Source organism: Actinia tenebrosa, unplaced genomic scaffold (genome assembly GCF_029948245.1).
Source record: "Actinia tenebrosa isolate PJP-AT-01 unplaced genomic scaffold, QUT_ActTen_1.0 PGA_scaffold0__85_contigs__length_37466705, whole genome shotgun sequence".
Lineage (NCBI taxonomy): Eukaryota > Metazoa > Cnidaria > Anthozoa > Actiniaria > Actiniidae > Actinia > Actinia tenebrosa.
Window position 1 is genome coordinate 17,217,747 of NW_028292569.1, and position 16,222 is coordinate 17,233,968.

The following is a 16,222-nucleotide window of genomic DNA, read 5'->3' on the forward strand; positions in this document are numbered from 1 at the left end:
TCCGAAACACGCAGGTTTTCCCCTAGAAGTCTTATGACTTTCACGCGATACCCAATGGTCCAATCATAGGACAGATAACAATGAACTTTGAACTTTTGTTCAAAACATTTCTTTCTTAAAAATAATCAACCGAAAACCTCTAACATTTAGTTTGAAGCATCAAACGCATCTCCAATCAATCATATATCTTTAGTTCAATTTTGCTAAATAATCATAAGATAATCAATAAAAAAATATTAAAATGTAAGTCCATGATCTACGACGGATTGGTATAACGGATTGGCATAGTTAATCCAATGGTAACGCACTTCAATTTATTTCACAACCCCCGAATAGCATTATGGGAACTTAGACCAAATTAACTATGCTTCGTTGCAATTCTTAGAATTCTGTACCATTCTGTTCAGTATGTTCCAAGAAATTTATGTTGCATTTTATTTCAAGTATCCTGAGTTAGTCTTAATCGAAAGAATTAGTGGAAAATCCATTAAGCCTGTGTATTCTAACAATAAGTGGTAATTCTTTGAAGGCAGGAGTATGTTAGGTAGTTTTAAAATAATGATCAATGCCTTGTTAAAGCCAAATACGAATGAACATGTCTGTTAGGTACTCCAAAGCTCGACCAAAGGATAAAATCGATTTCAAAAATCAAATTGGAAAAGGCTCATACGGCGAAGTTTGGCTGGCAGAATGGAACGGGCAGGAGGTGGCGGCCAAGAAACTTCACCCAGAATTGTTGAAAGCGGAATATGGGCAGAGAGCAATAGATCACTATATTGGTGAATTCAGAAAAGAGTGGGAAGTACTTCGACAGTTGAAACATCCAAACATCGTCAAAATGCACACGGTCCTTTTCCCGCCAAACGAGTCACCGGTCATCGTTATGGAACTCCTGCACTGTGATCTTCTTCATTACATTGAGAAGTCCACAAGTACTCCTAAAGTTAGTCCAAGTGAAGGGTTGTCAATTGCTATAGGAGTTGCTGAAGGGTTGCAATATCTACATGAACAAAGCCCCCCCGTGGTACATCGAGATCTTGCTACTAAGAACATTCTGTTGACAGTAGATGGCCAACCAAAAATTGCAGATCTGGGGGTTGCTAAAGTATTTGCTGGTGGTGGAGAGGCCCAAGCAGCTACAGCAGGATGTGGTACTCCTGCATACTCTGCACCTGAAACGTATCTAGACACTTTTAACTATAAAGCAAAATATGGTGTTAAAGTCGATATATTTTCTTTTGGGGTTACATTGCTGGTCATAGTCGTTGGTCACGAACCGGTTGTCTTTCCAAAAAAAATAAAGATAGGTAAGTATCAGGACTCACTGACAATTCTAATCTTGTCAAATAACAAAAGAAAAACAAGGTGTCCATCACCCTCTCTTGCTGATACATAAATATTAATAACCTCTTTCCGATTTCCCTTAATATTTTATGCCGAGCAGCAGCAACAAAAAAGGTTACATTAAACATGACAAAGAAATATGACATTGATGCAGCGTTACATATATTATATATATTTATGATTGTAAATTTAGTTTAATACATAATTATTATTTAAATCTATTATATTATCACCATAAAAACATTTATTAGTATATTTTATTTACAGCCATATGCCATATGCAAAAATTCTGACTCTTGTATTCATTTACACAACTATATCAAAAGTTCATAAGAAACTGTGGGATATCATTCCTGTTTTTTTTGGTTCAGAAAGCCCTAATTATAGAAAACTATAAGAAAATATCCCGCATGATATACTATTATTTCTTGTATAGGATTGGAAATAGTTGTACACATGTATAAAAGGATCAAAGTTTTTGCACATTGCCACGATATAATGCATATCTCTATAGATATATTATATATGCATAAGTGTGTGTATATGTATATGCATATGGATACATCAGTGTATGTGTATGTGTATTTGCATGTGCATGTGTATTTGCATGTGCATGTGCATGTGCATGTGCATGTGTATGTATATGTTATGTATATGATATGTATATGTATATGTATATGTATATGTATATGTATATGTATATGTATATGTATATGTGTATGTGTATGTATATGTATATGTATAGCCATTTGCAAAAATTATGGCCGTTTCAAATATACATACAAGTATATCAAAAGTATATCAGACACGGCGAGATATCTTTCTTGATATTTTTTTCAGAAAGCCCTAGTGATAGACAACTCGAAAAAATATAATGGAGGATATCCCATAATTTTTGATATGCTTTTGATATAGTTGTATATATATATTGGAGGCGGCCATAAGTTTTGCAAATGGCTGTATATATATATATATATATATATATATGTATATGTATATGCCTATGTCTTTGTATAAGCACATGTCTATGTCTATGCATATGTCTATGTCTATGTCTATGTCTGCCTATGTATATGTATATGTATAAGCACATGTCTATGTCTATGCATATGTCTATGTCTATGTCTATGTATAAGCACATGTCTATGTCTATGTCTATGTATAAGCACATGTCTATGTCTGTGTCTATGTCTATGTCTATGTCTATGTCTATGTCTATGTCTATGTCTATGTCTATGTCTATGTCTATGTCTATGTCTGCCTATGTATATGTATATGTTTATAATTGTTTACCAGTTGTTCTAGGATACCCAATGAGGCATTTTTTATTTCTATTTTAACATATTTAAAACATAATGTTTGCCCCAAAAGCATAGAAACTTATCGTGGGGGGCTTACATCTATCATAATAAACAAAGAAAAAAAAGTACAAGCACGTGGAAATGTGTTATCTAGTACAGTTAGTTACAGTAAACTAAGTTACAAAAAGAGTTTAAAAGAAATAATAATAAATAAATAAAACGAAATGTGACAAGTACGATAGTATAGTACATAATACAATTAATTACAGAAAGGCATTATCATAGTTTATCATTATTCAAATGTTTTAGTAAATCGCTACTTGTACATTACCATTGTTGTTGGAAAAACGTTTTTGTGGCCAGAATGTACTTTGAACTTCTTCAAATAGCTTATGGTTGTCCTCAAAACTTAATTCTTTACAACCAAAAAGAAACCAACCTAATTTTCGCCTGTTAGATGCAATTTTTTGCCACAAACTACCACAAATCAGTGCAGCTGAGGTAAATAAGGGATTTTGGTATGGTTGCACTAATTTACTCATGGTTTGCTGTTAATTTAACAAATACAATATCACAGAGGTATACCCTTTTTATCAAAATTAATTCAGTTGGATTCAATGTTTTGTTGTTTGTTTTTTTTTTTGTTAGTAATACATGGGAAAATATGTATGATATTTATATGACGTATTGAAATTTATATTTATAATTATTCTTTTTTAATAGATGGTTCCAGGTTTTCTGAAATAGAAAGAAGGGAAACGCACCTTGAACAAATAAAAGATCATAGATTGGAGAGGGTTATTCTTGACTGCCTGCATGATAATAGCTCTATGCGACCACACGCCCATGAAATAGTAAAGAAATTGAAACAAATCAAACGGAACACAACTGGAGAGACAAAACCCTTTTTTGGTCAATTAGCAAGGTGCAACCCAAACATTGAGTTCATGGAAGTGTCTTCACAGTCGAGATACGATCATGATTGGAAGGTAATTTTTCTTGGAAGTAGTGGAGTAGGTAAATCCTGCTTGGTAAACTTACTAAAGGATCCCCAGTATGATATCAAATTACAAGAATCAAGCATTGGGTTAGACTTTAAAGGTTTTTCGTACAAGTACAACTCACAATATCTTAAGATAACGATAACAGACACTGCAGGCCAGGAGAGATTTCATTCCCTACCACCAAATTATATACGAAATTCAGATGGTGTGCTTTTAGTATATGACGTGTCTAACAAAACAACATTTGACATGCTGCCCTACTGGTTGGAAATGATCGAGTGGCATGCATATGAGAATCGAAAAATACTCCTTGTCGGCAACAAGGTTGATCTAAGAGAACCAACTTCAGATAAACCGACCAATTCTTCAGATGAACCTTTAGTAGTACAAGAACATGCATTGACTTTGGCAAGTGACTTGGGGATTCCTTATATGGAAACCAGTGCAAAAGACATAGAGAGTATATGTAATATGCTGCAGTATATGGTTGAAATGCTGATGACCCCAGACAGTGCTTGTGTTGAAGATGTCCATGTGGAAGACGGAGAAAGACCTCCGAGTTCTTGTTCTTCTTTTCCACCAGAACAAGAGAGGAAAAAACTTTGTCCACGGTGTAGAATCAGTTAAAGCTAATGGTTTGAAAACAAATTGTACATATCTATATCTGTAATTTCTGTGCCGCCAACTCTGTACTGCTATCCCATAAGTCGTTACAATAACAGCCTGTGACCATTAATCTTGATACTGTTCATACAGATAAGGACTGATAAGGAAATATATACGCCGAATCGAAATATGGCGACCACTTTGAATAACTATTGTTCTGGACTGACTAGCCCTGCGTTCACGTGGAAAAACGATAGAGTTTTTAGAGAAATAGTTTTATGTATTCGATACAAAGCCTTTGGAAATGCCTGAAACATTTAGCGTATGCAGAAAGTTGTCAAATGAAATTACCAAAAAAAACTAAGATTTCTTGTTAAAAGCATAAAATTCGCAAGACCTTGCCTTGCAGATTGCTTAGGGGAGCCTTTATTTCACGGCTACGTTTACGTTACTAATTATCCCTATTTTTACCCTGCGAGCAGAGTTTCCTTTGAACTCCACTCCAGGCACTGATGAGCGACCAAATTTACGCTTATGAAAATTTAATGTCTCCAAGCTGCTAAGCTTGATGAAATTGAAGCAGTAAAAGAAGAACACGAGATCATCTTTCACTGGGGTCATGAGGCTATAAACATGTTTTGAAGCGGAAACGCGTTCGGACCGGAAACCATTTATGAAACAAGTGATCTTGTGAACGAGTTAGTTTCTTAGCAACCGCTGCGCATGCTCAAGTAACATTCTACACGATTTCTGAAGATGTTTGATCATCGGATTTACAAGCTGGAAAATAAGTGACTTTCCTTCTCTCGCCCGTAGAGGAGTTAAAAGGAGACTCTGCTCGCAGGGTACCCTATTATTTTTTCTTTTTGTATTTTTCTTAGTATAAGTATTTCCCAATTAGTATAGGTGTATAAATGTCTGAAAAAATATAAAAAAAGTTTAAAAATTAATGAAAATAAAGGTCAAATCACATACATGGTACTACCGGCTTTATTCATATCTGTTACTGCAAATTCCTGAAACGCATATATGTCGACAAATGTTGCTGACAATAGCTGATCCTTATCCCGCTAGCGTTACATTATTAAATATTAGATTTATCGGAAAAAAGAGATTACTATCGAATTTTTCACATCAGTAATAGCAAAAACTGCAAAGTTTCGTAAAGATTGTCCTTAAAATGACGAAGACATTAATTTTAAAACTTTACATTTTTGCAAAGAAATGTATGACAGCGATTCACTGCATGCGTTGAAAGCCCCATTATCAGGGTAGATACACACATTTCTTAGCAAAAAATCCACAAAGATTCTTAGATTCATTAATTGATATCTTCGTCATTTTTATTTTAAATTAAATTTTACAAAATATTTACGAAACTTCTAAGTTTTATTATCGGTGAGAAATTTGATAGTTAACTCCTTTTTCTGATAAATCGAATACCTTATGTCACGCTAGCGTGCTAAAGGTCAATCGACTTTGCAATTCATTTCATCCCAACAAAGTATTGCTTATATCCCTTTGGTATTGAACATTAAAACGTATTCCTGAAAATTAATTATGTATTCTAGAGCGTTTCTTCCTTCCTCGAGTCAGTTTTCATCGCAAAATGTAGTAAATAACACGCAATATGGAGTAAGAAACATCGCATCGAGCTTGTAAATGCTGGTCTGGTTAAGTCAGGTACTGTAAGTCAAGGGCTAATTTCACATTCAAGTCAACATGAACAACAATACAAACATCAAAGGTTCATTAAAAGACATAATCTGTCTTAGAAAGCAAATTGCGAAGGGCTCGCATGGCGAAGTTTGGTTGGCTGAATGGAACGGATTAAACGTGGCGGTGAAGAGAACAGATCAAGAATTATTCAAAAGAAAGTACTCGCAGGTAATAGACCATTATGTTGTAGAATTGAGGAAAGAGTGAGAAATACTGCAAAAGTTGAACCATCCAAACATCTTACGAATGCATAAAGTACTGCACGCTGGGGAGATTCATCAGTCATGAATTATTATGAAACTGATGCACTGTGATCTTCAGCATTACATAAAAGAATCTACAAGCACTCCTAAAGTCAGTACAGACAAAGTAGTGTCAATCGCTCTAGGAGTTACTAGAGGTTTGAAGTACCTTCATGGACTAACCATGCCTGTAGTTCATCGAGATATATCTCTTAAGAATATTCTGTTGACAGAAGACGGCCACCCCAAGATCGCAGGCTTTCGCGTCGCTAAAGTATTGACTGATGGTAGAGAAGCATGTGCTTCGCTGTGGCCAGGAGCCTCTTCGTATGCCGCTCCTGAAACCTATCAAGACATAAAGAATAATAAGGCAAAGTATGGCGCTAAAGTAGCTATATATTCGTTTGGAGTTACACTGCTAGCCACTATCTCCCTTCAAGAAAACCCTGGAAGGTAAGCCCTACAAGTTTCACTTCGTCCGTTTAAGTGAAAATCAGGCCATTAGAAATTAGCAAACAATACAAAGTTGATGTCGAACTAATCTAGTACTGTTTATTTACCATCTATTCTTTTCCTTTAAAACTCGTATCTAATTGATATTTAATTACATATATGTGATAATGTGCGCATTAATCAAAGTAACTTTTGGAATACGATGCGATTTTTGAATTTTCAAATAAAAAGACCAGCGAAACAACACTCCGTTACCTTCTCATCACTACAAAATCTTCGGGTGAATTTGCGCATTGATAATAATTATTATTATATCATCATAGTCGTATTCATTGTAATCATCCTAATTATTCTTATTATTAGACGAATCCTCAATTTCCCAATTGGACAGCAGGGATAACCATCTGAAGCAAATAAAAGGCAACATGTTGGAAAAGACTTTTATTGATTGCCTACAAGATCAGAGCTCCAGTCGACCGCATGCCCACGAAATAGTTGAGAAACTGGAAAAAATTGAACACGTTTACAAGAAAGTCCTGTGGTCAGCTAGCAAAATGTAACAATGAATTCGAGGGAGTTTCGTCGCAGTCACATATCGATTATAATAACTATAATCTGAAGCAAATAAAAGGCCACATGTTGGAAAAGACTATTGTTGATTGCTTACAAGATCAGAGCTCCAGTCGACCACAAGCTCACGAAATAGACGAGAACTGGAAAAAAATAAACACTTTCACAAAACACCTCCCTTTGGACAGCTAGCAAAATGTGACTTGAATATTGAATTCGAGAGAGTTTCTTTGCAGTCACATTACGATTATAAGTTCAAAGTAATCTTTCTTGGAAGCACCAATACAGGTAAGACCTGCCTGATGCAGCTTCTAAGAAATTCAGCTGACAACATCGATTGCTCAAGATTAAACCTCCAGTAATCTTTTATACTTCATTCGTACAGGCTCAACTCAGGTTATATTAAATTAACTATTGTAGACACTGTTGGGCAAGAGAGATTCTATTCCGTACCACCTATTTATCTGCGCACTCTGAAACTAAAGTGTCGAAAGATGCGTACTATTTCGATTCTATTGGACAATCTAGGGCAATGAGTTGGTGGTCGTGCGAGTAAAAGAAAGGAATGGAAAGGTATAAAAGGCAATGCCAGACTCTTATAAAACGACTCAAACATCGCTGGCTGATAACGATTGCTATTCCCATCAAGTTATACAGCGACTGCTAACAATGTAGATTTCAGTCAGTATCACATAACCATCTCTTTTTAGATTGAGAAATGAATTATTCTATGCTAAAACGTTTTCTGATAATAAAGTACAAAAAGATAATGACTTATTTACCTTTTATGTACTAGGAGGAGAGCTTACACAAGCTTCTTCAGTATTAGTTGTCATGGTCAATAAATTGGACCTTATGTTTTTGAACGGCTAATAAAAATACAAAAGAAATATTCTGCTTTACATTTAATTTTTGTGTATCAATGTCTATTCTTTTTCTAGAGCTTAAAAGAGCTTTAAAGAAAGTAATGTCTAAAAAGTTTAATCAACTGGCTCAGCCAATCCACGCTACGTTGCCTCGAGAAAGTATTATTGCTGGGGTATAAGCATTTCCAATACAGAAAGAGGGTTACAAGCATTTCCAATGGCGGCCATCTTGGTGCGAATAATAATGGATGCTAACGAGAAATCGTTTGTTAAATGGCACCAACATGGCCCGCCGCGATGACATAACATGCAATCGAATAATAATAATAATATTTCGATTTATACTTGTTTCTTGAGAAGAGTATTCACGGCATTGCTAAAGGGCCATTAAATATTATACCATTAAAACAAATACTAAAAGAAGCTTTTCATTCCAAAAGCAGGAACATTAAACTAAACTGCGAAATTCCCATTCTCAAGTCCCTATTCCTGATTTTAGCAAGGTATGCTGCCACCTGCCAAGGCTCGACACCAAAAACCACATTGTAAACACGATTAGACAATCATAATATGAATCATAATAGAGCTAGCCATAAGAGTAAATGGTTTGAAACCATGTGTTGAAGTTTTTTGTGACTCTGGGATGGTGAAATCCATATGCAAATCAACCAATGCATCGTGCATGGCCAACTCTTTGTTGTAATTATCCAGGGTAGTGAAGTCTTGAGAAAGACTGTTATTGGTGGTGACCACCAACAACAGTCTTTCTCACACTCACCCAGACGATCACACACGAGTTCCGTCACAACAGAGAGTTAGCCATGCACGATACATTCGTTAATTTGCATATGGATCCCAGAGTCTATTTATCCCAGAGTTTGGAGTCGATAATCGATTTTCTTGGAATTGGTGGAGTTCTGCCTTGGATATATTTATTCTTCTCAAACAAATTAAAAACTTGAGTACACTTCAGTACACTTTTTTGTACGTTCTACATGTAGGACCTTGGAGGAAAACGAACGAGGAGACACAGGCATTTGTGCTCTGAATCACGATGAATAATAGCTTGTGTACCGCTTCACCAGGAAAACCAAAAATCATTTACAAGGAACGAATTAGGCAAGGTTCGTTCGACGAAGTTTGGTTGGTTGAATGGGATGGATCAAGAGCGGCGGCCAAAAGAATTCAAAAAAAGTTCTTCGAGATAGATTATGATCAGGAAATAAAAGCTCGAGTTTCAGAATTCAAGAAAGAGTGTAAAGTACTTGGAACCTTAGACCACGAAAACATTGTCAAAATGATAGATTTACTGCTTCCTGCAAACAAGTCACCAGTTATTATTATGGAACTGATGCACTGTGATCTTCGGAGTTACATAAAGAAATCGACAAGCACTCCTAAAGTCAGTCCAGATAAAGTTGTGTCAATCGCTCTAGGAGTTGCTAAAGGTTTGGAATACCTTCATGGACTGCCCAAACCCATCATCCATAGAGATCTTGCATCTAAAAATGTCCTGTTGACGAAGGATGGCCAGCCTAAGATTGCAGATCTAGGGGTGGCTAAAATCCTTTTATCTAGTAAAGATGATACTGCTACACCTAAACCGGGTACTCTTTTGTATGCTGCACCTGAAACCTACAAAAACGTTAAAAATTATTCGGCCACATATGGAGTTGCAGCTGATATATTTTCTTTTGGTGTGGTGCTACTGGAACTGAACGTTGGCCATGAGCCTTGTCCTTTACCGTTAAATCTCCCAGGTAAAAGGCTATCAACCTAATTTAATTATATAGAATCATTTTTTTCCTCCAAAACTTAAACCTTTTTGTCGCCATGATGCAAATTAATAGGCTAGAGGTTTTTACTTCAAAATTTGAAAGCTCTTGATGGTGATTGATACTGCTATATTATGATTCGCATGTTCTTTACAATACAACAAAGCACTTCATTGCTTTGGTTATGACACTAGTTGCTGTGAAGTATAAGCTATATATTGTCTTTTACTATGCCAACCAGAAATCGATTCGCTGATGAAACAAAGTAACTTGGCAAGAACTATTGCTGTTTGTTAACACCAACTAGCGCTATATAGCTTTTAGGAAAAGTGAACCAATACTCGAATGCCTTCAAAACCCATCTATGCATTCCTGATAGTGAATTGTGCGTTTGGTACAATCCTACTGTTACTATATCCATTTCCGTTTATATTGTTATAGTAATGAAAATTATTAACTCAGTTTCCATACTAAAAATAAAAACTGATGGCATTTTTTTTGTAGGCCAAACTACTGAAATACAAAGGAGGCAAAGGGAAATTGATGAAATGCAAGATGAAATCTTGAAAAGACTTGTAATTGATTGCCTCCAAGAGAAGAGTTCCAAAAGACCAAGAGCGAGCAAGATAGTGACAGACATGCGAAGAATCAAAGATGAAAGAGAATGTCAAAGGGAGCAAAGCACTCAGCCGGTCAGCTTTCAAATACTACAGGAAAAGCCTTCATGTCATCATCATTTCAAAGTGCTACTTCTTGGCAACCGTCATGTTGGAAAAACAAGTTTATTTGAGCTGTTGAGAGACCCAACGTACGATATCAATAAAAATTGTACACGTTGTACATTAAATATACAACCGATGATACATTATTTTAAATACAATGACAACATTGTACAGATGGAAATAGTAGATACCGCAGGAGAAGAGAAATACTTTTCCCTGACGTCAAGCTACTATCGTGATGTGGATGGTGTTTTTCTTGTCTATGATGTTTCTGAAGAATCATCACTTCAACGTTTGGGATCATTCTGGATAAAGAATCTCAAAAAATATAACACAAAAGACGTGCAGATTTTACTGGTTGGAAACAAAGTGGATTTAAGGCAAACTGTTACTGAACAGAAAAACCTGGTTCCACAAGAAAAAGCAATTGAATATTCCAGAAATATTAAGTCTCCTTATGTAGAAACAAGTGCAAAACACATTGATAGTGTAATGGCCATGTACCAGAAAATGGTAGAACTTCTGATGAGCACTGTTAGACCAGAAGATGTCAATGTTCAAGTGAATACTATAACATTGTCATCATTTCCAAGCCAAAACAGTCCAAAATTAAATAAGTGCTCCTGTAACATAGCATAAATATTGTTTTGAAGTACACTCAATGCTGTTCCCGAAAAAGAAACATTCAAGATCAATATGACCTCGGGCACTAGAGATTAATGAGGCTATTTTCTTGTATTTCCATGCATTGCAGAGTTAAAAATATGTTGTAGTATCTAGAGCTTTTGAATTTATTTTATCGCTTAGTTATTGAACGTAAACGATATGAAAGAGGGGAGGTGGGCGTCGGGTTGGGGGCTTGCTTCAATCATGGATTTTCGTCTTGAAATCCCCGTCCAAAATGTGATCGAAAACGTATTTTAATTGACGACTTCGATTGCGTCACACAGTAACTTTCATCAGTTCAATAGGACCTGATAGCCAATAGTTAGCGATGAGGAAACTGTTCTATAGACTTACTGTCTAGGCTATTGACACTATAAAAACGCTGTGCCAGAATCATCCTAAGCGCAGACTTTACTTCCAAATCAACCAGTCTATTTGAAAAACTCAAGTGGATTCCCATAGATGTATTATTCAATTCAAGAAACTGTACATATGCTATTTAAAATTGTTCATCAAAAATGTCCTGCATATTTCTGTAAGTGCATAAAGTATGTTAGTAATTCACATGGCTATAGCATTAGATCTGCTTCTATCAATAACATTCGAGTCCCAAAAATCAAACACAATTCAGAACTTCGAACTTCATGTTAGCTCAATCAAATTATGGAACAATTTAGACTCTTCTATAGGAACATCAAAGAATTTCAAATCTTTTAAGTCGTCATTATTACATTATTTTTTATCTAAGAATTCTAAATTAGATCATTTTAAACCAAATAGAACATTTTGACTTTTTTCTTCTTCTATTGTATATATTTTATATTTTAATTGTAAACTTTATTATATTTTATCTCTTTTATATGTTTTCTTATGGCCTCAATGTAAACTAATGCTATTGCATTAATTGAGTTTATACCAATAAAGTCATTATTATGAGTGAAAACGGGGCAATCATAGAAATGTTAACTATGACACACTATAAACATTACCGTCTTTGTATTCAATGCAGACTAGGGCATGCTGGGATAGGGTTATTCTCTTAAGCTTGTAGCTTTGCAGTTTTGGGAGCTATCACTGCTATCTCCTCGAAAAGTCTGACGCTTTAGAAATCACTATTCTCTAGTATATGAACTGGTATCCTCCTTTTCAAATATTTAGGATATATTTAAGACATTTAAGAGACATCTCTTGGTGTAGAGTGAACATATAACTAAAACGTTTCTATCAAATCATGAAACCGGAAGTAGGGTTTCGATCGATCACATGAATTGAAGGCCTCAAATCATGTTAATTAATCGTGGTCATCGTAACTGGTCTAATTGAGTTGATATGACTGAGAAGAAGTGGGCTTCTTCACTTGACGTTTCAGAGGAAACTATCTTGTACGGCGAGAGCATCGGGAAAGGCTCGTTCGATGAAGTATGGTCTGCTGTATGGTGTGGATCTCAAGTGGCAGCCAAAACGATCCACGAAAAGTACTTTAAAAAAGAATATGATCAGGAAATAAGAGACTTTTACATAGGAAAACTCAGAAATGAATGGAAAGTATTACAGGAGCTGGTCCATCCAAACATCGTACGAATGTATACAGTACTCTTCCCTCCACACAATTCACCGGTAATTGTTATGGAACGGATGCACTGTGACCTTCTGCACTACATTGAAAACTCCACAAGTATTCCTAAAGTCAGTCCAAGTAAAGGGTTGTCAATTGCTCTAGGAGTTGCTGAAGGGTTGGAATATCTACATGGATTTCGCCCGGATCCCGTGGTACATCGAGATCTTGCTACCAAGAACATTCTGCTAACAGTGGATGGCCAACCAAAGATTGCAGATCTTGGGGTGGCTAGAATATTTGCTGCTGGTAAGGATGATTTTGCTACAGCAAGGCCAGGTACTCCCTTGTATGCTGCGCCTGAAACCTATAAGAAGATTATCGGAGGTGATACGGCTAAATATGGACCTAAAGTGGACATATTTTCCTTTGGTGTTGTAGTGCTGGTAATCAATATAGGCCATGAACCTGTTTACTTGCCTATAAATCGTCCAAAAGGTATGAGTGCAGTCCACCTACTTGTATTCACTTACAAACTCCTAGGAAAACTTCTTACTACATAATAAAAACCAAATTAGAGTAAAAATATTATTAGAGTTAACTCGAGGTACTCAGAATCATATTATAGGATTTGTATATTTGACAAAGAAATATGGTCTTTTACGATTTTCAAATACACAAAAATCGCAAGAGACCACTTACGAAAAGAAAAATTTTCTTTATACTCATTGAGTAAGTTCACTCGAGTGCTTGATGTTGTTTTGAGAAAAACTGGTCGCTATTGAAGCTTGGACAAGCTTAGTAGACCGAGGTCATCCTTACAGTCGACAAAATAATTTTTTTTTTTCAGTCTGTAAACAATACACAACCTAAATACGATTTATTTCATGCCACAACAGGACCCAAACTTTCTGAATTAAAAAAGAGAGAAAAGGATATCCAGAAAATACAAGACCCCGGGATTAGACAGCTTGTAATTCATTGCCTTCAAGAGAAAGGTTCCAATAGACCAAGCGCATGCATGATAGTGACAGACCTACGAAGAATTAAAGATGAAAGACAAGGTCAAATGGTAACATGCCCTCAAGCTGTCACTTTTGAGAAAGTTTCTCCTCAACCTTCTTGTGATTACGCGTTCAAAGTGCTTTTCCTTGGAAATAGATATGTTGGGAAGTCCTGCTTGTTTGAGCTACTAAAAAATCCAGTATATAAGATTAAACAAACTATGCCATTGACTATGTCAATATTCCCAGTCATACAATGGTTTCAGTATAGTTCTTTTTTCGTTAAGATGGAAATAGCAGACACTTCAGGAGAAGAGCGTTTCTTTTCCTTGACATCAAGTTACTATCGTGATGTGCATGGTGCTTTTCTAACCTACGATATTTCTAGTGAGGAGTCATTAGAAAAACTGCCATTCTGGATTAAAAATTTAAAAACATACAACAATAAAGATAACACCAAGATGCTTCTAGTTGGAAACAAATTGGATTTAAGACAAAGCATGAAACCACAGGAGATGGTTCCAAAAGAAAAAGCTTTGGCGTTTGCAAATATGTTAGAGTGTCCTTATGTAGAAACAAGCGCGAAAGACATTGACAGTGTAATGGCAATGTACAAGAAGATGGTTGAAATTCTGATAAGTGAAGTCAACCATGATGATGTCAGAATTCAAATGGAAGAAGAAAAGCAAGGAAATGAAAGATCTACTATAAATCTGTTTACACAATCAAAGAGGAAATTAAGGAACAATGTGAGTTGTCCCTCTCCCTCTTGCAAAAATTCTTGAATTTCAAGCTGAGTTGAGGATCTGAAACATACACTGAAGGCACAGACAACTCAGAATTACTCTACACCTGCATGAGGTGAACGGAAAATAAATCTCTCATTTTTGAATTGCATTTGTTCTATTCTGCTTATATTTGAATCAATTCGAAAACTTGTTTGAAATCATTGTTTGCTTCTTCTAGAAACATAGTAATAAGGTTAATTGGTCAGAACATGTGATTTGTATTCATGATATATCTATATATCATGATATATAACTATAACTAACTCGGAAAATTAGAATTAATAACACAATACTTACATTTAAATAACTTTAGGTTGGATCCATTAATTGAAATCCAAGAGCAATCATTCCTAGGTAAAGAAAGAAAATGCATGCTTGCTTCAATTCAGCACAAAAATGATAAATAGGTATAGAAATCAATTACTCACCCATCTTGCCATGATTTCCAGCATTGCACTTGGCTATGAGAGTTGTGTCTTATTTTTCGATACTTTAAGACTGCGGGTAATTTCAGCACAAACAAGAATGTTGTAAAGTAGTTACATTGGGCAAAAAGCTTTGAAAGAGCTGGTTATCATGACGAATTGAAGATAAAAATCTGTCGTTTTTGTTTTTTTGGAAGAGGGATGATAGTTTCCTTATTTTAAGTGCAACTAAGCACGAACTTGGGTTCAAATGCATATGAAACCTTAACCATAATAGAGCCTTTTATGGATAAGGTGCACCATAATAAATTACATTATTATATGACCGTGAATCTTAGAGCCTGGACACTAGCAAATCGAGCAATCTGATTGGATAGATGGCATCGCGGACTTGTCTAGATTCTCCGGTATTAACTGGTCCGATCGCATATTAATCTTACGGCGAAAACATTTTGTCCTTTTCAATGAAAAGTGGTCATACAATAAAACTCTTATCAACCGACCTTGGTCGGTCTGTACGGGATATTTGTCGGTCTGTACGGGATAATCTTGACCTCGGTCGGGTACAGACCTCGGTCAAGATTATCCCGTACAGACCTCCCGCTCGGTTAATAAGATCTAATTATTATTTGCTTCCAAAAATAAATACATATATCATAGATGAGAACATGTGGACCGCGTAGCACTTATGAAATACAAGATATAGAAATATAGATAAGTTATAGTGCTTGGGAACGAGGTTATTCCGGGCGAAAGACCCTTGGAAATAAATTCGGAAAAATTAATTTCCGACCTCGCTGGGAATCGAGCCCATCACCTTCGGAATTGTACTACCGATGCCCTACCAGCTGAGCTAGAGGTCAGACTGAGAGCAGGCCGGGGTGAAATAGATGTTAGGTCGCGGTAATTATGATGCAAAGATGAGAATATGTGGACCGCGTAGCACTTATGAAATACAAGATATAGAAATATAGATAAGTTATAGTGCTTGGCATAGTTCTATTTTCTGTGGCACGAAAAAATTCATTTACTTTCTTGTTAGTTATTTCAATAACAAAGCCGGTAAGCAACGGTTGCAAGCTGTTTCAAAACATGGTTTATTACAGAGAAAGAGAAAAAAAATCTTTACTAATTTGAAAATTGTTTTAATGTTTAATCTTTTTTAATATCTTTTAATCTTTT

The 16,222-nt window shown here is 35.7% G+C and overlaps 3 protein-coding genes across 3 annotated transcripts; all 3 read left to right on the forward strand.

Moving 5' to 3' along the window:
- Positions 1 to 73: 73 nt before the first annotated feature.
- On the forward strand, positions 74 to 5,236 carry LOC116306188 (uncharacterized). Its single transcript, XM_031716242.2, has 2 exons — positions 74 to 1,307; positions 3,369 to 5,236. Exons 1-2 carry the CDS (start codon positions 590 to 592, stop codon positions 4,274 to 4,276), a joined length of 1,626 nt encoding a protein of 541 aa, XP_031572102.1. The 5' UTR covers positions 74 to 589; the 3' UTR covers positions 4,277 to 5,236.
- A 254-nt stretch (positions 5,237 to 5,490) lies between these two features.
- On the forward strand, positions 5,491 to 12,170 carry LOC116306191 (uncharacterized). Its single transcript, XM_031716244.2, has 5 exons — positions 5,491 to 6,669; positions 7,340 to 7,527; positions 8,181 to 8,278; positions 9,166 to 9,865; positions 10,385 to 12,170. Exons 1-5 carry the CDS (start codon positions 6,269 to 6,271, stop codon positions 11,239 to 11,241), a joined length of 2,244 nt encoding a protein of 747 aa, XP_031572104.2. The 5' UTR covers positions 5,491 to 6,268; the 3' UTR covers positions 11,242 to 12,170.
- Positions 12,171 to 12,280: 110 nt separating this feature from the next.
- On the forward strand, positions 12,281 to 15,212 carry LOC116306190 (uncharacterized). The gene is made up of 2 exons (XM_031716243.2): positions 12,281 to 13,321; positions 13,723 to 15,212. Exons 1-2 carry the CDS (start codon positions 12,598 to 12,600, stop codon positions 14,610 to 14,612), a joined length of 1,614 nt encoding a protein of 537 aa, XP_031572103.2. The 5' UTR covers positions 12,281 to 12,597; the 3' UTR covers positions 14,613 to 15,212.
- The last annotated feature ends 1,010 nt before the right edge of the window (positions 15,213 to 16,222 follow it).

Bases quoted from the DNA above. Each gene is read 5' to 3' on its own strand.
- LOC116306191 (XM_031716244.2), top strand. From the start codon at position 6,269: ATGAAACTGATGCACTGTGATCTTCAGCATTACATAAAAGAATCTACA. The intron at 6,670-7,339 runs GTAAGCCCTACA...ATTGCTTACAAG, and splicing joins CTTCAAGAAAACCCTGGAAG to ATCAGAGCTCCAGTCGACCA. The intron at 9,866-10,384 runs GTAAAAGGCTAT...TTTTTTTTGTAG, and splicing joins TTTACCGTTAAATCTCCCAG to GCCAAACTACTGAAATACAA.
- LOC116306188 (XM_031716242.2), top strand. From the start codon at position 590: ATGAACATGTCTGTTAGGTACTCCAAAGCTCGACCAAAGGATAAAATC. The intron at 1,308-3,368 runs GTAAGTATCAGG...CTTTTTTAATAG, and splicing joins TCCAAAAAAAATAAAGATAG to ATGGTTCCAGGTTTTCTGAA.
- LOC116306190 (XM_031716243.2), top strand. From the start codon at position 12,598: ATGACTGAGAAGAAGTGGGCTTCTTCACTTGACGTTTCAGAGGAAACT. The intron at 13,322-13,722 runs GTATGAGTGCAG...ATGCCACAACAG, and splicing joins GCCTATAAATCGTCCAAAAG to GACCCAAACTTTCTGAATTA.